The sequence below is a fragment of the Poecilia reticulata genome, chromosome 11, assembly GCF_904066995.2.
Source record: "Poecilia reticulata chromosome 11, P_reticulata-male-v2, whole genome shotgun sequence".
Lineage (NCBI taxonomy): Eukaryota > Metazoa > Chordata > Actinopteri > Cyprinodontiformes > Poeciliidae > Poecilia > Poecilia reticulata.
In genome coordinates this window covers 19,080,128-19,105,981 of record NC_088840.1, presented here as the reverse complement: position 1 = coordinate 19,105,981, position 25,854 = coordinate 19,080,128, and the positions used below count along the sequence as shown (strand labels likewise).

At 40.2% G+C, this 25,854-nt stretch overlaps 1 protein-coding gene across 6 annotated transcripts in view; it reads right to left on the bottom strand.

Annotated features, from left to right (window-relative positions):
- The window catches only part of rbms3 (RNA binding motif, single stranded interacting protein), a 339,603-nt gene that overhangs the window by 64,131 nt on the left and 249,618 nt on the right, over positions 1–25,854 (bottom strand). For all 6 annotated transcript variants that reach the window (XM_008422426.3, XM_081612665.1, XM_081612666.1 and 3 more), the window contains one exon: positions 21,086–21,165. In XM_008422426.3, coding sequence (XP_008420648.2) covers positions 21,086–21,165 — 80 coding nt within the window. The remainder of the gene's footprint in view (positions 1–21,085; positions 21,166–25,854) is intronic.

Sequence of the window (25,854 nt, the reverse complement as noted above, 5' to 3'; positions counted from 1 at the left end):
TATCGGGACGCAGCTTGTTAAACTGGGCATACGACGACATGCAACACAAATCAGCTTGTTATTAATTTCGGAATAAAAAAAAAAACCTGCAGTGAATTTTTAGCATGGATGAATCACATTCGTAATTCATTATCAATCAAAAAAGCAAGTCATTGGCTCTCGATGACCTCGTGGTGTTAAACTAGTTGTAGCCTGCGGTGCTATGCTTTCATGGCAAACGGTTCCGGCGGTGTCAGAGGGACTGGGGAGTGGCTGTTGCTGGACTTTGCCTGTGGGGGTCGACTTGTGCTCCCACTGTGTGTCACTGCCTGTGTGGGCAGACAGCAAAGCTTGCTCTGTCCCTGTTAGCGCAGCATTAAAGCACTGCCAACGCCTCCAGTGACCCATGAAACCTCCCATCTATAGAGATAAATCACGCAGGTCGACGCTTTGTAATTCAGCAAAGCGGCCCATCTAGCAAACCCAAAGCAAATGTTTCTCTACAAATGTGATATGACAGCCACCAGAAGTCTGTCATAAGGGAGACAAGTGTGCAGCGGTTCGAGACTTGAATGCATTTTCAACTACGTGATCAAAACCAAGGTCGATTAAGGTGCACAAACCGTAATAATACATTTTATGCAGCCTACAACTAAAAATCTTTATACTCTGCATCAGTATATATTGGTATCAGCAGATATTTCGATACAAATTACGCGACTGGACTGCGACACACCAAAACACTTCTTATTTACTTGCTTAAAGAAAAATTGTTAAAACTTTTAGGTCTAAAAATGAACACATTGAGAGAGAGTTGGACGTATACGTTTGTTTACAAGCGAGGCATGTAAGCCAGAATAGCATTGTAAAGCAAACAAAGGCTGAAGTGTCTGTTAACTAAATTTCCACCATAGGAGCTTCCAGTAACAATGTAATGGACAAGAAAGAAAATGAAATTACAGCACAATAAATGAATTATCAATAAAGGGCCCTCAATACAGTATCTGAAGGAGGATCGATACGCCAGAGCCGCAGCCGCAGTGCAAACCCCTGGCTGAGGGCAGGACTGTAACAGGGAGCAGCCGCATCGATAATGTCACTGAGTGTGATTGACGATCAATTCTGCTAGTGACGCTGATTTATGATCAATGTAAGCAAGGCACCCGACTAATGGGGAGAAAGGTTTGGAGGTGAGTGGTGGGTGTTTGGGGGGTCTGAGGGTCCATATTGTCCCCTTTGCAGTAGCCAGTAGGGGATCAATGAAGGATGGCATCGTGGCTGATTAGGGATCAGCAGAGTTTGTGGCAGAGGAAAAGCAGCTATGTGTGAGGAGATGTGCTTGGCTGCGGTCGGAGCAGCAGTGTCTGAGCCAAGCAGCGCTGCCGAGACGGTAATTAAACATGTGCTGAAAGGAGCTTTCCACCGTTTGATAGGAGCTGCAGGTGCAGCTCTCTTTGCACTTTTAGAGAAAGGCACAAAACTACACACCAAAATACGTTATGTACACTCAAACCCACTCAGACATGTACAGCTAAAGCCAATGCTGAGAGATCTGCAACGTTTTCAGATCGTGCCTGCAAAACTCAATTTGACATCTTATTTCTGTATTTTCTCTACATCTTGAGAAATGATTAGTTTGGGGCTATTGCTGCTGGCCCCAAAGAGAGCAATTTCTGAAGATGATGAAGACTTAAAAGCAGTTTTTCATGTGCACATGTGGATTTTCTCTTGACATTCTGGTTCCTTCCAGTAGTCCAAAGTAGAGGTGGGCAAAGTAATTACATTAGATCATATAGGATTAAAAAGTGTTGACGAGGTGCTGAATGTTTTTTCATTGAAAGACGTTTTAAGAGTTTTTCATGATGACTTGGACTTTTCTTTACTCTGTTGTAGCATAAAAATAACATACAAAATTGCTTGAAGAGTTAGAGAATGCAAATTAAGTTTTATCTTTACACAGAAACGTACATTTTATAGTATGTATTCACGGAAATATATATTGAACCCAAATTGTAGGAAAGTAATGCATTTCAAACCAAATCAGAGTTGACCGACACTGTGCAGTCCACTAGCAAGAAAATGCCATATTTTCTTTTCAGTGTCTATATGGGCAGCTCTCGGTTTTAAAATCACGTTTCCAAATGAAACATTTCTTCTTCTGTTATTGTTCCTGTTCACACTATATTATTTTCCTGCTTGTGCTATGGATAGTTTTGATAAATTGACTTCTTATTCTTGGGGATGAAACTGGTTCTGGGTTTAGTAGCTACTTTGGTAAAATTGTCTGAAGTTAGAATTCCAGTTTTAGAATGAAAATACGATTGCAGTCATATTCAGTTTATGGGCTGTTAAAGAATCAGTTTTAAGAATAACTGTTGCTTTGCCACAGGCACAGGAAGAGGGCACAGAATGTAAAGAAACAATATTTTATTCAGAGACCACTAAAGATTACGTGTCGCTGATTTGCGCATTACAGCTATGCAAGTAAGAGTTTGTCCTCTGTGCTTGTAGGATAAAATGAAGTGAAATTAAGATGATTGTTCATGGTGTATGACAAACACACAAAATCGCAAATTTCACATACATTTACCTACTTCCTCAAAGACCTTTAAAAATGTACCTGAAGGACATCTTAAGATAAAAGAAAATCCTCCTGAACCCAGACAGTGGCATCACTGAATCTTCTAAATGCAACGATGACGTTACAACCCAGAAGAAGAGGTATCTCCTCGGTAAATGACTTCGTTTTTGCTCATTTGGAAATTGATTGGAGCTCAATAAATAATCCACAGTTAATTTAAAAGAGTGAATGAAGACATGATGGAAACTGACAGTGAAACAACTTCAGCAGGAAGAAAATATTTTATCTACAATGATAAACTGTTTACATTTTTCTCTCACAGAATTTTAAATATAGGTATAGGAAATAAGTCACACATTTTCCTATTAGCTGACTAGTATAATGTGACTCCATGTTTTTTGTCCACAATATGCTCTATTACCTTTACAGTTTATGCGTGGTTTAATGATAGTACATTAATTGAAATTATTAACTGATGCATGTACATGTAGGCCTTTATGGAAAACTGTATGTGGCCCACAAATACATCCTGAGTGAATGGCTGGTTATTTGCTAATTAAAGTTCAGTTTGAAGAGGCCAAATCTGCAAGTATATGAAATGTTGACATAATAAATTAGGTCAAAATTGAGGCAGCCTGACAGCATCTATGGAGGGTCCACATAAAACGATGTGGGACTAAGATATCAGGAAATATCAACCCAAAGTCACTATGCTGTGGAAACTGTTTCAGGATTTTGAAGAAGAAGAAAAAAAAGTCATAGTTAAGCCCAACGTCTCAGTCGCCTTGAGCTCCGTTTGAAAGAAATGCAACATCAAACTGAACTTCAAACGATGTATCAGACATCCACAAGCCTAATAATTCATTCATTTCCTGGGTCTTAGCTTTGTTCTCAAGCAATCATGACAATAATCTCTTGCCGTCATTGAAAAAAAAAAAAAATCCTTGAAAATAAAGTAACATCTATCCTCTTTTCACAAAATGTTTGTTGCTTTTTGTAAAAATACATAAATCCCACTTGATTTAGCAAGTGTTACTAAATATTCAAATTTTTTTAGAGTAAATGTCAGATGATTAAATGAATAAAAAAAATGGCCTCATTGTAATAACTTTTGCAGTGTGTGCTGCATCCTCTTTAATTGTGACATGTTTATTATTACAAACATTGGTTTTGACTGACCAATGGGACGCAAGCTGTTAAGAGTCCTATAAAGCTAAATAAGGACCGTACTTTACTTGTTTCCTGTCTCTCAGGACTAATGCTTTACTCCAGGTATTCTGTTTCCACCCACTCCAACTCCCTAAAAACGCAACAAGAAAAATGGAAGCAGTTTGAAGCACATTCCTCTTTTTACGTGAAGAAAAAAAATATGCAGACCAAACAGCTCCAGCAGATATGCTCTTCGTCTCTCGAGATAGCCATCAGAGCAATAACCACGAAGAAAGGTTGACCTGTGCAGAACAAATTTGGTTAAGACCTTGCCTAAACATCTCAGACATGATGAAAGGCTTTGTTTTTTTCTCAGTACGCGTTAATGGGCTGCAATCAATGCAGGAGGGCTGTGTGTGTTTTCCTCACATGTCCTGACCGCTGGGGAAACACAGGGAGGCGATGTGGGAGGGGAAAGATATTGACAACATCAATATCAACCAGGGGTTTTAAAAGCAGCAACCCTCTGCTGATGGCGAGTCCTTATTTAAAGCTGAGGTTGACTCTTGGTATTCTGCTAATGCAGCATCAAGGACAGACGTGCAGTTTGAATGAACCAGGTCAACAGAACGGACTCTGACTGAGCAATTAGACATAAACAGCTATTGCTTCCCAGAAAAGAAGAAAGCATAGAACAATGTCAGAAATGTGGGGCAACAGCACCTCTGCAAAGGCGAGCGCACCGCCGTGCAGAGTCTCATCTGTCACCAGCAGCAATGAGCCCACTAGCCGCCATGATGTGCAGCCTAATTGGGGAGGCTGATGAGGTCTGATGAGGCCAGTACTTATTGAATTCCCCGGCCTGTTATTTAGATAATGCAGGAGAGGAACGGCCTCCCCTCATCTTTCCCACTCTCATCCATTCACTGTCCCAGCAGGAGGCAGCTGGCTAATCTGCTCTTGTTTATAATGGCTGTTCGAACTGAGAGGATTTGGACATGCTTTCCCTCTTGCTAGAATAAATCTAACACTTCCCACTGTTGATTTTACCTCATAATGTGTCTACTGGACGAGTTAGACGGATTCCCAACACCCGTCTCGCACGCCAGAGTTTCTCTTATTCTGAGAAGATGGGTGGGTGGGGCGGCGGGTGGGGGTGGGGGGTGTCTGTAGTTCTTTTCTCCAGCTTTTACTAAAGTGGTTACCAAACCTCAAATAGGGAGCTTTTCAGTAAGGTTTACAATACGGATGAAAAAAAGAAGAGAAGGTGGAGGACAAAGTGTGTAAGGGAGAAGAGTAGACCATAACAGGAAGTTTGGGAGCAGATGGCCAAATGGCAGGACAACAAACTCTGCAGACAGAAACTATGAAGTCACAGAGGGAAGCCAAGAGCACCTCTCAGTATGGACAGGATATCAAACTGCATTATGGGTAATCAACACCCTGTGATGAGTCCCTTTTTTCTACTTCACTATGCCACAGAGTAGAATAATGATAATCATAGTAGGCTGTTCTACTAGGAAAATACTAGACTTTCAAACTACATTTTTTTAAAAAAGGTGAGATATCAGGTATTTGTTTCATTACCAAGCAACAACTCATTAAAAATAGAAAAACTGAAAGGCTGTGATTAAGCACACGATGTAAAACAGTTTGCTTATAGGTATGAAAAGAAATTAATGGAAAAAGAAAATGTGCTGAAGGGACGAATAAACCTGGAGCTGCTTCCTGTATTTACAGTAATGCCTAGAAAAACAAAAGGCCGTTTCATAGAGGTCAGTCGCTGTGGCCTTATAGATTAGGGACCATATTGACAAACGGGGGTCATTATGACTGAAACATTTAAAAGCTTACGCTGGGAAGGTACAACCTGGAGTTCACCAGGGGCACAGCAAATCAATATTAGCTCGGCTTAGAAATCAGCTGTATAATCCTTGATCTCCAAGGCCATTTGCCTTGCTGTCTGAAATTGGATATACTCCGACAGCATCCTCTTCGCGTATCCCTCGCCCTGTGGAGCCTTGTGCTCGCAACTCAAATAAGACATCCTGGTGAATTGATTTGGATGCAACTGTGGCGAGATTGTGTCTTGGGCTGAAAAACAGCAATAACCGGCTCAAGATAATTCATAAATCTTCATGTTCATGTGTGATAAAAAAAAAAATAAAAAAAAAAGACTTGCCGAATGAGATAACCTTGTCGCAGGATTTTCTTCTGATTTTACGACGGCTGCTGAACAAGGATCATTAATTCAAAACCTTTTCAAATGTTACTAAAGGCCACATGTTGAAAAATAGTATAAACTGTATTGTGAAGGTATAATTCGGAGCTGTTGGAGGAAAACACAATTTTGAGGTCCAATTTGTCCCTAAGCAATGATATGTTTCATATTTTAAGACACCTTTGCTGACAAAGGGCTATATTAGTGAAATTTTCAATACATTGTCATCATTAGGTATGTGTTGCATTTTCAGAGATGGGACCAATCCGACCATATATCTTTATCACACCTGATACCGACATCAGTGTTGGATCCAGTTTTGGCCTGAGGCTCCCCATCCAGCCTCGATCCAGACACCAGGGTTCTGTATTGCTGCAGATGACGTTTTGCCAACTTTTGCGCACTTGGATAATGTACAAAGAAATTCCATAAATTTTATATAAACAGATGTTGTGCCCTCCACCCCCTTCCACTCACAGCAGTAGTTCAGATTTAATAGCTCTGCAGCTGACAAGAATGCAAAAATGAGGATAAAAGAATCATTTTCAGATATATGTGTAAAAAATTAATGCTGGAAATATAAATGAAGTTACGGGGGCAAAAAAACAGCTGCAGTATTACTGACGATGAAGATGAAGGATGAAGGAAAGTGAGTACAAATGCACTTCACACTTTAAGATATTTTTTGTCATAAGATTTTTGAAACCATGAACAATTGTCCTTCTACTTTAAAATTGTGCATTGTTTTGTGTTGGACAATTACATAAAATGTGAATAAAATAACCACAAGAGTTGACGTCATAAAGTATGAACAATTTTTAAGAAGTATTAATATTCTTGCAAGTCACTACTTCTTATTTGTCAGAATGATGTCATTAAGTCCTAGCTGCCTTTGTTTTTAACTTTTTTTTTCTCATTCTTTGTACTTCTCATGGCAGAGATATGACAGAAAAAACCTAAATACGTCTCTGAAATAGCTGTACTCTAGCAACAACACTTACCGCTGTGTGACAAGCATGAGAAAGAAAGTTAGATTTGCAGGAAGGCTATAACTTTCGGTGCTTCTCTGTGCCCTGCCTGCGTTTTTAATGCTTTCCCACGGCTGTGTGCATTGTCAGAGTGACAGTTGTTGGACTCTCTGAGGCCTTTAAGCTTCCTGTTTTCCCTCTATTACTTGTGCCAGTAGGGGGACAAGCAGTTGCGGTGAGATGCGTTGCAGCGCTGCAGGGGTGGTCCCCAGACACCACAGATTCATACTTTCCACCTGACGCACAGGATGAAGAGAACAGAGAGCTGGCAATTACCAGACTCCTCTCCCTGTATATACTGCAAACCCAGCCAGCTCCGCTCCACTGTGCTCCACTATGAAGGCTGTCTCAGGGCCAGGCTCGAGGTAATGAAAGCAGCACTGTCCTAATGGACTATTGATGTGTGCGCGCGTGCATGTGCGCGTATGAGCGGGAGACGAAAACAGGAGAAAGAAGAAAAGAAGACAATGCAAGAAATCTTTCTGATGGCAAATTGGTGTTCTTTAGCTCTGTTTTTACAGCAGCAAAGAGGGAGCATCCATGTCTGTTAGCTACTGTAAATCATTTATATAGGCTGAGTAAAAGTGGCAGAAATAAAATAAAAGTGTGATCCAATAGCAGTAATGCGCTGCACCGTACTGCCAACAAATAAAAAGAGAGACAGCCAGAGACACTGTGTCTGAGACATTAAGTCACTAGGAACCAGGTGTGTTTCCATCGTGCCGAAGCTCCACTTGAAAACAAAATGACACAAATCGGCTCAGTTGACAAGCAGATGGTTAATTTGCACATACTTCACAGAACGGCACCTAGTAAAAGTATCACTACCTAAAAATTTTCAATGTATTTCTGAGAATTTTATGTGATGAATGAAACACAAAATCTATTCATGAATTTAGATTATTTTTTTTATTTAATATTATTATTTTTGAGATTAAAGTCAGAAGTGTTTTATTTATTTTTTTCTCAGTGGCCCTAAATCCTCTTCTGTACCTATGAGGCTGAATACCAATGCACATTTTCACAGTTATATTTTTCGTCAACACTTTTGACAACCACATTTTCTTTTCCTTCCACCTCACAGTGAAACTTTGTCTTGGTCCATCGCCTAAAAATCCCAATAAAACCCACTGAAGCGTGACAAAATGTAAACATGTTCTAGCGGATGTGATTACTTGTTCAGATTTCTCTTAATAAATCTTGCCACGTCGCTGCTTGCACATTCTTTAGTGTCTGCTAACCTGCTGGCTGGCTCTCAGGTGGATGTGTGCTCCCGGAGGTCTGGTGACACAACAGAAATAACTCAGTTGACCACAGTGACCTCAGCTTGTTCTCACATAGCCTGCGTCTTGTTCTAATGGAGGCTCCGGCTCTATTTTGGGGGCATCAGCTAGATTTATCTCACTGCCCTCTGTGTCCTGACTGGTGACAGTGACGTGGAAGGGTGTAACTGATGCCTGTTTTTTTTTTTTTTCTCTCCTCTCTGCTTCCCTGACGCAAATTTGCACGCACACGCGCGCAAACACACACATAGGATACAATAAGTCAATTCTAAGCAGTCAGACAACCTGGCTCCCACTCGCTTTCTCAGTTAATTTTTCAAATCTATTCTAAATATATGCTAAAAATATACTCATATTAAAAATAGAAAGCCGTGCTGAACTTTGTTATAATCTAACCTGATAGTCTTATCTCTTATAAGAAAAGATGAGAAGAGAAAAAGAGCTCAGCAGTGAATCACAGAAAGCAACCCTGCTGAATTTCTTGCATACCGCAGAGACCTTGGAGCCTGATTATCCTCCTCAGCAAACTTAATCTTCATTCAGGGGGACGGGCAGGCTGTCCGGAGGGCTATGAGCTCAGTGACCTACAGTATCTGCTGAGAGGCTGCATATTATTCTTTGGATAAAAAATGCATTGCCTGGGGTCCAGCATTAGATTAAGTTGACTGATAGCTTAAAACTTCCGAGTCTACGGATCTGGGAGTGTAGCATACACATTTTAAGGCCTCTTTTCTAGAGGAGTTGTGCTTGTAAGAAGAAAAAGAAAAAAAAAACGATACTTCTGCTTAGGTTCATACATTTTGCCTTCACGGGTTCCCAAGATCAACTTCAACAACTTTAAGCTCCAATCACAAAGACATGGCTTCAAAGTGAAATAATTTTTCCCTTGACACAGGATCCAAATAATCAGTGACCTTTGACCTTAAAAAAAAAAACCCACACATGTATACTGGCCAGAAAATTACTGATTGGAGCATCTGCAGTTCAATGATAAACAACTTCTTCATGTTTCAAAAAGGGTTATTGTGTAGTTCACATAGATGCTGAACTCTAAATGGAATCATATTGAAGGTTGTCACGGTTACTGAGTAAAGATACTTAAAAAGAATACATTTCTATGAATGATATTTAAGTTCCAGTAGTAAGCTAATAAGATTCCTCATTACAACTTTGCCTTTATATTTTAAGAGGGACGTATTTTTTTGAGCTGTTTGGAAAGACCTTGCACTTTGTTGTCAGATTCAGCTTTGTAAGGTTGAGGTCAGACATTGATGTTGGACATGAAGGCGTAGTTTGCAGTCCTCTTTCTAATTCTTCCCAGAGGTGATTTCTTTGTCTGAGGCATGAGTCACAAGAGTCCTCTACACAAAACCCATCATTTCATTTCATGTCCTTATGGGCAAAGCTTTTTGCACTGGAGCACAGTCAACGCCTCCGAGTCGTTCCCACAAAAGTTGAGAGCATACATATTTCAAAATGTCTTCATATGCTGCAACGTTAACAGCTCCTTTCACTGGAACTTAGCGGCTCTGCCCAACTTCTGATTAACAGCCCCACACCATAATCCTTCCAGCCATGGAAACCCACTCCAATAAGCTCACTATACAACATTCTAGAGCTAATCTGAAGGCCACACTAAGATTAGAGATCCGTGGCGATTGACAGAAAATTGGCAAACCTCTGCACACTACTGGACCCAGCATCTGCTGACTTTGCTCAGTGAGTTAACGTGGCATATCACCCTATCACCTCATGGCTGAATTACTGTCATCCCCAATCACTTCCACTTCATTACATTACCACAAACAGTTGACTCTGGTATATTTAGCAGCAGAGAAAATTCACAACTGGATTTCTTGCCTACGTACTTGGTCTTCTGCAACTGTTGCCATGGATGTGGTTGGAACAAAAGAAATGGAGGGTCGATGCCCAATATTTTTTGCAATTTTGCTACAGCCTACAAAGCCCTGCATTCAAACAATACTTATTATATTGTACATTTTGATAACTGCAGTTGTGCTGCTCTAATCCATATAATCCAGAAAACACCAGAAGGACCACATTGGATGAAGCAAGCTAATGTTCAGTCTGGAATGATCCTTCCTGACCGAACTATCCCAAACAAACAAATCACAACCCACACATTCACACTCTTTAGGGTTTAATCTGTCTCTGCAGTGCAAACCGAACTTTACATCTGCTACTTATGGACAATGACCAGAAGTGAAAATTTAAGATGGTTGGATCTTGACAAATACTGAATAGAGACCAATGTGCGTAAAAACAGCAAATTCTGCAATGAAGCAACATAATAATACCATATTCTTGAGAACTGGCTAAGAGAAAAATCATGAATATTTTACAATCAAGAATAGTTTTTGACAAGCCCCCCATTACATCCCAACCTTGTTCCTGATCCGCTTTGATGATGCGTGAAAAAAATGAAAACCTGCATCATAAATGTCAGCAAATCCAGAGCATTAGAGAGAGACGCATATCTGAACAGGCAGAGCACGTCAAACAAAGATGAGAGGAAAACGCTTGCTACAAACAAAAGCAGCCTCAGATGTCCAGCAACACAAATGAGCAAAAGGGAAACACGTGCAGCAAAACGTCAGTGTGAAGCACAGTGACGGTAGAGCAGGTAGGAGCTAGAAATAGGATGGACGAGAGGGAGGGAAAGCATAAAAGCAAGGACAACAAAAAAGTGCAAGGAGAGGTGCATGTGAGAAGGGAAAAACAGAGGTAGACGGGGATCAACATGGTGAACAGCTGGTCTCGTGTCACAGGGTTACGCTCAGGAAGCAGTCGTATAGTCAATGTCATCCTTTCATCTCATCTGTTACAGACGCAGCAGCCTAAACTGTGCTCATGTTTAACCTTCCAAAAGCACAGGTTGATCCAACTTTTATGCCTTTCTCCTCTGCACCACCCTCATCCTTCTCCCCCTCTTTGCCTCTTTCCATCTGTTCCCTTTCATCTTCCTCATTCCCCCCCGTCAGAGTTCTTCAGCTCCTGAACCGTCCCCTCCATCGCATCCTCACTGTACTCCTCTCTCCTTTGTTATGCATCTTTTTCTCATGGCAACTGTCCTTCAGTCTGCTTGTCTTTATATTACATGCGGTTGAGTGGAGAGCAAAGTTAATCGCTCCTGTCTGAACCCCTCCAGGAGTCTGAGCTCTTCTTCTCCGCCTAAACAAACTTTGAAGCCAATCAAAGGGCTTATATTATTTTCCGCAGAAGGGGAACGCAGTAGGTGAATAATTTCTGTTTCAGAGACAGAGACCCCCCCCCCCCTCCCATCTCCCTCCACCCATCCCAGCTCCTCCTGTTTTTGCCTCAAACCGTTGGCTTCACTCGTGAATCATACAGCTCAGTGGCAAAGCAAACAAAGCGTAACAAATCCAGATTATTGTCTGTAGGCAAGATAAGGTTATAATGAGAAAGTGCATCGGCGGAAATTGATCCTTTTTTCAGGAAGCTGTCTGAATTACTTAGGATGCCAATAATAACTTCCTGTGTGCTTCGTTTCTAATGGGAGGCAGGAGAAATCAGGGGCTGTGGGTGGAAGGTTCATGATAGGAGGGCAGATTTTGTTATGTTGCAATATCCTGGTAAGTGCATTTATAAAGGCTATTTTGCACCTTTCTATTTACAATCCCAGCTAGAAGTTTATACACACCCATCACAGGCAGTAATCCTGTCTTGATTTTGGCCCCGAAATGATTTATTTCAATGCCGCTGATATTGGAAAAACAAGAACTGGGTCAAATACTTGTGGTTTTCCTCCATCCCATATGATGCCTTCAGACGGAACAAAGAACGTACAGGAACAATGAAAGACTCAATTTTGTCCTAAACTGGGAAATTGGAAGACCAGTCTCACTGGCCACAGTGTGGCGACTTTTACACTACCATGGACTGAAGTCGTGGTGACCAAAGACCAAACGCCTACTAGAAACTGTTTTATTGTCAGAGGTCAGAAAGATTGAAATATTTGGCCACAATGTCAGGAAGAAATTTTGGGTGAACTAAGGTGAGGCTTTTAAACCTAAAAGTTGAATACAAACTGGTACAAACCTGCAAGATACCGTTTGTATCTTGCAGGTTTAAGATGTCTCCTTGCTCCAAGTTGAAGTAAAATAGCAGACATATCTTCTTAGACTGGGAAACACCTAATCCACAAACAAAACAAAACCAACCAACCTGTAAGAACCGGGTTCGCTCGCTCTTGAGCTACAGGATTTAAACTTGGACAATTAGTTGTTTTTTTTTCCAAACACATATCAAAACAGGATTTAGAAATGAAAAGCTCTCTGTGACAGAAAACTAACAAATTACCAGGGAGGGAATATGTACATATTTTAGAGTAGCCAGAATAAAATCAAAATTTGTGCATCCAATACTTGATTTTAAAAACAATGGAAAATTTGTATTGTACTATCATTCCTGCCGGAGAAAAGAGCCGTTCAAGTACACGAACCAAAAATTCAAAATGAACGCATGCAAACTTCTGACCTGCACCGTATTTATGACGGATTATGCTGAATACCTGTCTGAGTGCCACTGACGAAGACCAACTGATACGTACATGTTCTTTAGAAACAGTGACGTATGAATTTGACCTTTTATTACCTTAAAAATAAACATCTATCAAATACAATTTATTCACACATGCATAAGGAACAATAGGACTTTGAATACTTCCATTGGCAGGAAGGTCTGAGTAACACTGACAGCCAAATTACCAACCTACTTGGCTGCACGTTAAATCTACACGCCATAGGGGGAACAGAAATGGGCCCACCGAGAGGCCAGTTATTAGCCAGGGGATTGTGGGAGGGATGGCAGACATTAACATAGATTACTCGAGTATGACTGACAGTTTCGGAGGGGCTTTTTGGGACTTACCAAGTGATTTGGGACAAGCCTTATTTCAGCAAGGGACGCTTTAATATTGTGGGCTGTCGCTGCTGTCTTGGTGCCGTTGCCTTGGTGAGGATGCCATCAGTGAGGGAATCATTTTCTTCTTTCGACAACGGCACCCCCAGCAACAACCCCCTACCTCCCCACCCATAAGTCCTCCTCTAACTAAATCTCAGCACTGTTTCCTTCAACTCCTATGTCTCAGAAGTCATAATGAATGGGTTTTGTTGTGTTGTACAGATCTCAGGAAAAATTAAATCATCAAACTGGAAATTCAATCAGTATTTTAAAAGAACAATTATGCTCGTAAAGAGAACGGGGCATTAGAAAAAAGCACTACTTTCATTTTAATTATGGGTCTGAGAGACCAGCAATAGATAAAAGTGAATGAGAACAGAAGGAGGCATGAAAAAAGAGCAATAGTAAAAACAGATAAAGTTAAAAAGAACAATGCCAAAGCAATGTACTGAGAAAACAAGAGGCTTGAAAGCTTGAACACATCGCATGTTTCCGCTCTGCTCCATCTCTCAGGGCCAGTGCGGCTCCTTCCTGATGTACTTTTTATTATTTATCCAACATCCATTGGACAATATTGGAGCCAGCTCTCAACTCATTTGCCATATTGGCAGCAGGCTTTTGGAGCGAGCAACGGCAGCAGAAGCGAAAGGGAAGAAAAAGCTGTGTTGGTGCACATTCAGTCTGGATTGAATCCTTGTTTGCACAGTTATGACATTAAGACTAATGCTAACTTTATTATTGTAGTCTGGGAATTTTTTCCTCTTGTTCCAAGACAGCCTGTGCCTTCAAGCAACAAAGCCTGGATGAAAAGAAGCTGCACAGTGATGGAGAGGCGCAGCACCAGCAGTCTCCTAAAAGTTATCAATTTTCCCTGTTCCTCTACAAATGGAGAGCACGGTATCTACATAAAATAACTCACCTGCCATAACCAAACAAAGGCTAACGTGTCTCTGGTTCGAATTACGCTCACCATAGGGTGTCATCTCTAAGCTGTTTAAATGCATTGTGGGACAGAGGGCTTTAATCAGCAGGGCTCTGTGGAGGCACCGGATTAAATCACTTTTTATCTGCTCTTCCTTTGACTTTCCCTGTGCACAGGGGTTGCAATGTAAATCATAATGCATCCCTGTAGGGCTCACTTCAGTATAGTTTATAGCTGTAGACATGTTTCATAAATTCTATTTATTTTGTGCATTGAGTAAATTCGCATTCACTAAAAACAAGGATGAATCTTTCCTCCCCTCCCACCGCCGCTGACCCAAATACAAAGTGGCTCGTCTCTTATGGGAAGAACTTTGAGTGCCGCCAACGACACGAGCATTTATACGTTTAAGGTCCCGTATAAAAGCTGATGCGCGTACAGCTGTATTAGAAACGACGCATGGTGCAGAAATTTCCGGGGCATGTATGATGCATGAGTTTTTATTTGTGCATGGGTGGATGCATGCTCATGGCCGGGCGCAGCGACAGGGAGAGCGGCTGCCGCATTGCACAGAATATCTAAACAGCTGTAGTGCTCCATCAGGGCTATCGATCACGTCTCTCTCTCTGAATCACAATCAGACGTGGGCCGAGGCGCAGCGGCTGGCGTGAGCCTTTGTGCCTGGCTTGTTGGACAACTGCTACGCACCTCTCATATCAACCAGGCCTCAGCAAACAAACCTGACCGGGATAAGTGATTGGATGCATCTTTACGGTACACATTTTTGTCGGGAGAGGAAAATATTCTATACAGGCGAGGATTTAGTTGAAGCTATCGGCATGCAACGCATGTTCACTGGAATGACGCTGACAGAATGTAGAAGTTGCCTCATGTTTAATACATGCGTCACTTAGGCTGTAGTTTAAATGAATGTCAAATGGTCCTAATTACTTTGAAGTATAACTCAGAAGTCACCAAAGAGAAAAGAGCCCATTGATGTGCTATTTAATATCAATGTAAATACACCTGGCGTGTTAGAGAAGATTGGTCCAAACGACAAACAGGCCATGAATAACGATGTACAGAAGCCTGAAGCGGAAATAGATTAAAAAACAATGTTCCAAGCGTTGTACCGTACTTCTCAAAGATTGTAAACGCAAAAGGCAAAAGTATGGAACAAACCAGCATCCAACCAAAATAAGGACATCGGAATAGATTTACAACCTGAGAGTTTTGATCAGCTAAGCAGCCAGGACAGCCTAAAGAAACTCTGGAGGAGCAGAAGTGACCCAAAGCCTGGAGGAACAATTTATATATATATATATATATATATATATATATATATATATATATAATACAAAAACATTGTCATTGTTGATAAAAATGCAATAGGGAAGTCAAATTAAGAAGACACTGCAAAAATGTGGAAGATGTTTTAATGAGATGACATCAAAACTGAACTCTTTGACCTATATAAACGCTATTTGAAGTGAAAAAAGGTACAGAGCTCATCATCTTTAATGCACCAACTCCACAGCCAAAGGTACTTTAAGGAGGCATTATAGTTGGGAGTTTTTTTGTTTTTTTTTAGGAAGTTCGCTAGGAAGATGAAAGATCCTTACAGAAAACCTGTCATCACACTAAATGGTGGTTCCACAAGGTATTTAATTAAACAGCTCAGTATGCCACATTTTTCATTATTTTATCTGTATAAAATACAAGAAATGTCGTTTTTCAACTTCACTATTGTACACTATTATATTTTGCTCCTAATTGAATCAATTCCAACAATATGTTTCTCAATAAGTAGAGAGATGGTTTACAGATTTCACATGCAAATGAAGGTGTCGTTTAATCCATTAAATCTGGATTTGCTTTGCTTGAACTTCAATCTTTCTGCTCTTTTTCCCCACACGGCGTGTGAGGATATGAGCCACATTAAAAAACTTTAAGAAGAAAATGGTTTCTGTTCATTGATTTTTCAGGGGAATGGAGTTTGAAATTCACAGCTTTGCAGGGCAAACAGGAGTGGATCAAAATGAGGCGTCTGTATTACCAATTATACTTTCCAAATAGAGGAAATCAGCACTAAAGGCCTGGCTCTAACTGGAGATCACTTCAAACAAAATCCTAAATTAAGGCAAATAAAGGCACTGCTCACCATTTGAGAAACTATCTGTTCAGACAAATGCATATAATTTCATTAAAAACTTAACACTGGGAGAATGGAGGCTGTTAAGTATCATTAGCTGCCATCTGCTATTGTGTCTCTACACTGTAATTCAGTTCAGTATCGCATGTAATGAGAAGGAAGTTAGATGTTCTCGGATTAAAATTTAAATAGGAAATGTATGGACGTTTTCTGTGCTGCTAATAGCTGCCATCTGCTTGAATCACGACAATATTCTGCTCTAAATGTTCACGCTCCCCTTTGCTGATGCCTTATCTGTAACTCAGCGTTAACTTCCGGCCAATACGGGCGCTTCCTTTTTATTTGCTTTCCCATGGTCGGTTGAATTTAACACATGACCTGGCACTTGACATCTAGATATTTATTTCCTACTATGGGACAGCAAGGTTACGATTCAATATCCCTTTGTTGGCACTGAACACACCTGGCTCGAAGAAAGAAACCATTTCCATTTGCATTCACGCACGCACGCACGCACGCACGCACGCACGCACGCACGCACAGATTATCTTGCACACCGTCATGTGTTAAAGTGACAGTGCGGAGAAGATGCAAACGTAGAAAAGAGTTATATACTGTGCCTCACAAAAGCAAAGTTCCACTTCAAACAAAAACATGTTTTTTTTTCATAAAAATCTGAGCGCGAACTGCTTTTTGCACTGACCTCCTCTGAATCAGTAATTTATTTAAACTAATTTTTGCACAAATTACTGCTGTTCTTTTTGAGTGATCCTGTATCAGCTTTGCAATTAGTTTGCATAATAGTTTGCACTCAGCCATAGTCGAAGTGCATATTAATCTGCCGTAGATTCTAAACTAGATTTATGCCTGATATTTGACTGGCATTGCATGAATACTGTCTGACCTAAACCACTGCCTTTTAGTTCTGGCTGTATGTTTACATTCGTTCTTCTTGGAGGTGAACCTCGACCCCTGTGTTTAGAAACTTCTTGAGTTTTCTTCCAGGATTATCCTGTTTTCATCTGCCTTTATGTTCACGATGCTGCCACCACTATTTTGTTTAATTTTCCATTCATCTATTTATTTCAAACAGGTTTTTAAAAACAAGAAAATAAGTCATCAGCAAGGACAAGAGAAAACATGTGCATAAATTACCAAGAATAAAATAATTTGCCTTTCACTACTTTTCTGTTTGAAAGGGACTAGGAAGAAGTGAACACTTATTTATTCCTTCTGCTTATCACAGTGTTTCTATGAAGGGAACAGTGTTTAAGAGTAATAAGAATCATGCACTTTTTGGTAGTCGATCTTTTTCATGTAGATCCTAAAGGTACATTTTGGGGTCATCTGATCAGAGCATCTTCTGCCAGGTGTTTTTATTCATTTTATGGATTTATTTCAACACAACGCTGAGGGCTTTACAGCACATCTTGGTTTAATTGTTGGAATGTTTGTATTTTGTGTTTTGTTTTTTTTCATGGAATTACAGATGGAAATTAACATTTTGCTAAATCCAATGTATTAACAACAACATTGTACGTTCATTAATCAACCAACCAATCAAGCAATTAATCAAAAACATCTCTACCAGCTCCTTCTCATCACTCTGAACTACTTCACTGTCAGCCTCCAACAGGTTATTTAAGGTCGTCAAGAAAAGCCTGCATGTTGTCTCCTATAATAATTTAAAAAACTGGACAACAACAACAGGCTAATACAACTAGACAATGAACATGCGAATTAATACAATTTACGACTATTTGTTATGACTTTTTTCGTTTTTACTCTGTGAAGCACTTTGTGATTTCATCTGTTTTAGGTGCGGTATATATAAAAATGACCATGTTTCTAAATGAGATAAAATTAAACACAACGGGGATGTTTACTAACAAGATAACTTTTGCAGGCAACTGCCTTTACCGAATTTAATTGAGGGATATTGTAGTATGCGTACCATATATATACATTTATATATATATATATATATATATTATATATATATACACCTCCCTATATATTCTTCAGAGAGAGAAAAAAAAACTGTTTCTCATTAGCATTAAGTTGATGGTGACATTCCACCCAGGTCAAAGTCATGGCTCCTGGACCTTCCTTTTGCATTTTTGTAGTTGGTGTTTAGGCTCGCTGTGGTTAGTCATGATGGGTGTAGCAAAACCACGCACACACATGCACACAGACGATCCTGCTGTTCTGTGTGTGGTGAGAGGACCCCGAGGGGTGCCGCTGAGCTGTCAAAGCACGATGAATGAAGAAGCTGGCCTGCATAGCAAAGGGCTCGGGGGAAATCCCACCAACATGACACACACACACACGCGCACACACACACACACACACGCACTGTGGCGTAGACTCTGTCAGTAGACAAGAAGTAGATGCATCTGCTTTAGACTTGCGAAATCTAAATATGCAATGTTCAATCTGGACAAAAGACAAATAGGAATGCAGTGAAAATGTAATCTGCATGTCCACTTGCATGCAAAAAGTAGTTGTTTACTCTGTAAGTTTGAAACAGAAACAAGCCTCGAGTCTTCTGCAACATCTGAGTCTGATAAAAGAGGAAAGTCCAGGAATCTAAGTGCAGCAGAGCACCAGTCAACATGGATTATATCAGGAAGCAAAAAAAACAAAACAAAACAACACACTTACTTACCAAAGGCAAAGACAGCCTATGTTTGTTTTTGTACAGCGCCTTGCAAAATTAGTCAACTTCTTGAACTTTCCCAATTTAGTCACAATACAACAGCGAACTTCAATGTATTTTGTCGTAATTCCATGTGCTGGCCCAACACAAAGTGGAGAATGAAGAAGCAGCTAAATCTTACACAACTTTCGATTTGATTTTTTTAAACAAATAAAACCTCAAAAATGTAACATGCATTTGTCTTTAGATCATTTTACTCTGATACAGCTAAATAAAATATAACAAGCATTTAATTAATAAACAATTTTGGATCTTTATGGAAAAGTGACGGTTGGTAAGCCATAGTTATAAGAAAGCTTTTCAGTTTTACACAGAGTAACGCTGGAGGTTAGATTTAACCAAAATGTTATTTTTTGTGCAAAATGCTATGATTGACAGTACATTTCTATCCTGAAAACCACACAGTAAAATAGAGTGCTGGCAGCATCCCGCTGTCAGGAAACATTTTGTCAAACAAAACGCTGATTAGATACATAGAAGTTTGCTATTTTATTTGTGCAAACCATTTTGAGGCACTAATAAAAAAAATATTCCTGACATCATTCAGGAATTTAAGGTTGTGTGTGTGTAATAACATCATACAAATTATGCTAACAATATATTGAAATCATCTAACTTTGACTGGCAGTTTCCATGTTGCAATGTTAGTGTCGTTTCTGATGCTCAGACATTTGTAAATCAGGCTCCTTCTAAATTGTCTGTCTGTGCATCTTTGCTCTGAGGATGCATTTTATGTCAACGTAGCACTTCATCAGAATCACATCCTTCAGCAATTACTACAAGCTGCAAAGAATCAAAAATATACATCTACTCCAAAAAATGATCTCAAATTACACCTGGCAGCAACAGAAGAAGGCAGCGGCTCTCTTTAACAGACGTTTATTTGAGGGATTGTGGGAAAACTAGATTTTCCAAGCACCCCTCGGTGGCTGCGAAGCAAAACTTGTAAACATAGCCATTCCTAATTCACAGAAGGATTTTCCTCAATGAAGGTAGTAAATCTCCAAGCTTGGCACGAGCCTGAACAATCCATTTACAATAATAAAGCCTGAGCAGCAGGGAGATCGACCCTTAAAGGCGAAGGTCAGCCTCATATTACGGCTTTAAAGGTTTCCTATTACAGATAAACTTCAATATAGCCGCTCACATCGCCTTTAATGGCTGCTGGCTATGCACTGGCTGAGCATGTGTGGACATTCCAAGTCCACTTTTCTCCGATATCACTGGATAGTGGAGACCAATTTATGGATGTGTTTCTGTGCCTATCGTTGATGAGGTGAGCGATAATAAAAAACCTGACAGCTGAGGAGGAAATCTCTGCATATCGGCCTATCTGGCCAGCACATCTCAGGAAAATTTAAATACCGAAGCACCTGGACTCAATAGAGCTAAAGCAGCACTTTCCATTTCCTCGGGCCTTCTCGTTTGACACGTCGGTATATTTTTTCTCCTCCCAGTTTACTTTTTTTTTGTCAGCTATGCTTTAAAGCTTTCCAGCCTGAGACTTGCATTGTTTCTAATTCAATCCTTCTGTTTGAACTCAGCATCTTATTCTCTTGCATTGTTTCCGTAATTCATCTTCTTTGGCATTAAGATCTCTGTGCAACCTACTATGCTTCATTTCTCCTTGACTGCTCTCTACAGGGTGACTCCAGAAAAGCAGAGCAGGAAGGGAAGAGGACACTGCAACAGAAAGAAGGAGCAGAAGTGAAAAGAGGCGAGAGTGCAAGCTCTTAAGTAGATTGAAAAGAACAGCACAGAGGCATGAGTGTGAATATTAAGAGGGTTTTCTCCTGACCAAGAAGTCCCAGCCTGCAGCAAGTGCACCACCAGAGAGAGAAGGAGACGGCGACACAGAAATTGAGAGAGTCAGAGGAAAAGAGCCCTACAGAATCACCAGCTATTGAGGAAATGCCACGATGATCAGCTTAGGTGTCAGAAGCCACTGTGTATACCCCGCTATTCGTCTGATCTAGATATTAAATTACAGCAACTGAATTAAATATTGGAGTCGTTTTTGAAAGGGTGGCATTTTTTTTTTTTTTTTACAACTGAATGAAATGGAAATGCTGAAGAGTTAGGAAAGGCAAAAGGAGAGAAAACTCACCTGGGATTCCTGGTGGAGTTTTCAGGTATTTTCCATTGAAATGCTGTATCACAACTTCACACTTCTCTGTTGACTCCATCCTGCAATTGAAAAAATAAAAAAATTCAAATTTAAATAAGCTTCAATTTCAACATGACTACTATTGTAATTCTGTAGTAACCTCAAATTTATTACTAAAAATGTGACTTTTTTTTTTTTTTTTTTTTTAGAAAAACCTGTCCTTGTTTCTGCAAAACACTCTACTTGACGACTGCATTCCCTTTGGCAGAGTAGAATCAGTGTGTTCTTTCAAAAAAGACAGATGGTCTCCAGTGAGACCATCAAGAATTTGCCTGTCTCTCTACTGTGGAACATTATTGTCTGCATGCGTAAGACGCTGATAATGAAATTCAGGCCTTTAATGGAAAAGGTTGTTATGCAGCCTGTGTGCTGCATAATCGAAACTTAAAGGCAAAGGAGGACCAAAAGTGCTACTTAAAAGCCTTCACGGACGTAACAGAAAACGCAGGATTATTTATGGGCAACGTGTAAAAATGTTGTGAAAACAATAGCTCATGTATTGTGTACTGAGAGAGAAAAGACATCAAGCTGAATAACCCATCTTCTCTCTCCCAGGCACTGGATCAAAGTCTGAGAAGAAGTCAAACAGCTGGCCAGTGGGAGGGCTCTGATCTTTCACACCACATGCCCATTCTGTTAGACATTACATAAAACACGTGTATTAGTAAATCAAACACATTTTGCACAAATGCACAGCTTGTTTGCATGAGAAGATAAGAGATACTGTCAGCGACGTGCTAGAAATGTGATTTCATTATGCTGTTTAAAAGGCAGTTTTACGCAATGTTTGGATATGAATCATTCAATATCCAAGAGATAAGACGTTATTTACAATTTTGGAGAATGTAATATTTTGTATCAAGTGCTTTTTTTAAAAGATTCAAAGCAATAATGAAATAAAGATATATTGATCAAAGTGAAATTGTTTACTTCTCTACTCCTTTGTGAGCTGTATCACAACTCATTAGCATTTTGTATCAATGCCACTTAAAAGTTGGCAATTGAACAATTTTGTTGCTTAAGATTTGTTTAGGATGGTTTTGCTTTAAAAGTTGTTCCAGTATTTATACAAATCATTTTTTTCAAAGTGAGAAAAATGTTCCTCTTATTCCTGCAAGTCAAAAACTTATCAATAAATTATCAAGTCACTTCTCTGTGGAACAAAGGAAATTCTGTAACATTTGTTTCCTAAATCTTTGCTTATAACATTTTTTTTTTTTTTACCTCTACCATTTCACTAGATAATGTCACAAAAATGAATTTTACAAGGGCTTCTGTACTTTCACTGATGGGTCGGCTGGGGTCCAGTCATTTATGTGGTGAGAGAAATACTCCTGGTGGAAGCCGGCGATCTACTGACGGGTCAACCGAATTCTGGTGGAGGACATTTGGGTTAATGGAGTCGGAGGCCTAACATGTAGTCCACAAACATGATCCTGGTGTTACATCTCTTGATGGTCAAAGTGGTACAAGATGAAGTGTTGTGCCAAGCTGGTAATATCATCCGCCAGACCTCAGGGCGACAGATCTGCAGTCATTTCACCTGTGATTTTCCATTTCTAAGGGACCGGGATGATGGTGGGATGCAGAAAGGCGATGTTTTTGAAAACACGTCCGACAGTTTCTCTTTGCTGCACTGACTTCCTTGATTAATTCGTTTCTTGTCTACGTAAGGCCTGGTCCAAACCACTGCAGTCATTTTCTTTGGTCCAAAGCAACTTCCTCAGATGTGAAGTGAACCGTGATTTATTGTTGCTGCATGTGAAGAAAGTCTGTACACACTTATGCAAAACTTATGCAAAACAGGCCTGTAACATCTACTTTAACGCATCAGCCTTTCTCAACAGTTCTAAGAGATTTAGACGTTTTCAGTTCCTGCTTGTATTTTGGGATGAGATGAAGAAGACGAAGATCAGAAAGTCCTAAAGTTGCACAGACAGCATGTTGCACTTCTTTTAAGACTGTGTGGTCCAGTTTGCTTGTCTCTCTGGTGGGACACTTTACATGCTTTTTCTATTTTGGTAGTTTATTAGAAAGGTGTGTGCTGGTAAAATCCCAAAGAGCAATGAAGGGAGAGTCTGGCTGCTTTTTCCTCCAGACCTGTTATCAGCTCAGTGATCTGTTTTTCAGCTTCCGATGTTCAGGCCTGTGGTGGGATGTAAACATCGACCAGAACAAATGAGGAAAACTCCCTTGGCAAATAAAAGGGATTACAGTTCATAAAAAAAAAGACTCCAGGTGAGGAATATGTCTAATACAGTGACATTAGTACACCAACCTTCATTTATATTAAAGCAGTTTCCTCCGCCTCTCTTTTTTACTCTGAGATGAAACAACTGGAAGCCCGGCATCAGAAGTGTTTTGTTTCATATATATTAACAGAGCCACCTTTTCGTAAAGGAGAGAGCGGCAGTTCTACAGAAGTCCTACAGAGTTTTCTGTGCCGAGAAGGAGCAGCTTCTCCGTCTTGCAGGCCAGTGAGCAGACATTCACTAGATGGATAGACAGGAAAGGGGTACGCAATCTGCACTGGTGGAGCATGATGAGAATATCTGGATGTTCCCCCCATTGGTGTCTCTTGTAAATCTCACAAAGGGCTGACTCACTTCCAACCAGGATCTCAGAAAAAGACTACGAACTGATGAAAACCTGATCAGAGAGGTTTTCCAAATGTTCAAGGGCTGCTCCCTGGTGGAAAAAAAAAACTGTCTATGCAATGCCTGTATCATTCTGTTTCCAACCAGGCCCCTATTTATTCTCCAAATGAACAAAAATAGGATCAAGTTGAATGTCAACTCTGACCCAATACTGATTTGCGAGCACTCAAGGGCCAGTTACAACAGCCGGGATCTGAATTGGCCCCGGAGAAAATCCCGCTTCTGTCCGACTCTAATTCAGAATAAATCGCTGCTTGTATCCTGTACTTAGGAGGTTCCACAACCAACTGGTTGTGCGAACAGCGGCCTCCCACGCCTGCCAACTCTGTTCTCTATTTTATCTGACATTTTACTCACTGCAGTGCAGTCACGTTAGATCACCTTGATTCCATCAGGGTGTCTAACCTTAACGTGCTTGTTGATGTGTGTGTAGAAAGCTTGGTGTGTACAACACACAATATAATTTAGAAATGAGGCTCTTACTCGGATCATACGTAGGAAGGATAGCATTGTTCTTGGTGCTGGCAAGAGTTTGGGGAAAAAATGGAGTGAATGCTAAAAATGCTGGTCAGCATGGACTTCGTGTAGATGTGACAAAGGCCTTTTCCTGCCATAAGTCTTGCACAACATCTTGAATTCAAACTCAGCCGAATCAAAACGTCCCCATCCTCTGGTGAGCTTAGACACATCACAAAAACAGATTCTATTATAATACAATGAGTGGGAATAGATGGATTTTAATTCTTACACTGCTACCCCCAAAGTCTATTTAAATTTAAAGACGCTACAGGAAAAGTCAGCAACTCCAGTCAAACAGTTGGATTTGCTTTTCTGTGCATAAGGAATTGCTATCAAAAAGCCAAATAAAGTTAGGTCACAGTAACATATTAAAAACAAACATTTATATGCATGAATTTGCAAACCTTTGCAGTAAATACATTTCAGATTTCCTTACACAGAAAAGCCCGATATGAAAATGAGATTGTTTTTCAATGCAGGCCCCAGCGACTGCAGTGCCTTTATTATAATATGCTCCCGGAATGTGCAGAATTCATTGCATTCCACATTTTCATGCTTTTTTCACCCACACCTCCTGAAATACTCATATCATCCTGTCAGCCTCTCACTTCTCTGTCCTTTGTCTCTCATCCCTCCCCTATCGCAACCCTCATTCTTCTTCTTCTTTTTTTTTTAAACCATAGCTTCTTTATCGCTCTCACCGTCCCATCCATCTTACTCCCAGCCCATCTACACCCTTTCTTTTTGACGTCTCTCTCTCATTCCTCCCCGTCTTTCAACCTTGGTTATTTTCTCCATCGTTCACCATTATGCTCACTCTTTTTTTCGCCTGCTCTCTCTTACTATCCGTGCCTTTCTTTTCTTTATCTGTGCATTCCTTTCTTTCCGTATAGCAGCCACTTAACATCAACATCTGTCTCTCTTTTCTCTCGCTTATTACCATTATCTTTCAAAATAAATAATCTTTCACACTTCCTGGTATGATTTCCTATTGACCCTGCTGCCACCCTCTTTCACATCTTTCTTTATTTTTCCACTTTGCCCTGACTGCTACTAAGAGGTCAATGCGGCTTAGCTGATCAATAAATATGGTTGGTGGCCTTGAGCACTTCACTGGCACTCAGAATCAAGCAATTAGCTCAAACCTTTTCAAAGAGTGCGTTTATATTAGCAGCAAACAAAGAACTGTCAATACCTAGTTTGAATAGTCTACTTACATAGACTGACTCATGGATAAATGTGTCTTTAAATGCATCTAAAAGTCCTTTAATTCCACACGTTTTCCAGGATGGTAAAGAGAAAAACAGGCCTACGGCATCGCATATCATCCTACACGCTTTACAATGGACACAGTCACACCTAGAGCTCTGTGTACGTAAAGAAAGGATTTAGGTTCTCATCTTCTTCTCTTGCAAATTTCCCAACAATGAGGAGGGCCTCTAACGTCCCTTTACCAGCTGTTTTTAGATCCAACCTTGCTTGCTAAGGGAGGCCAGTTTTCAATTTGCCCTACTTCTCTTCCTAGGACAAAAA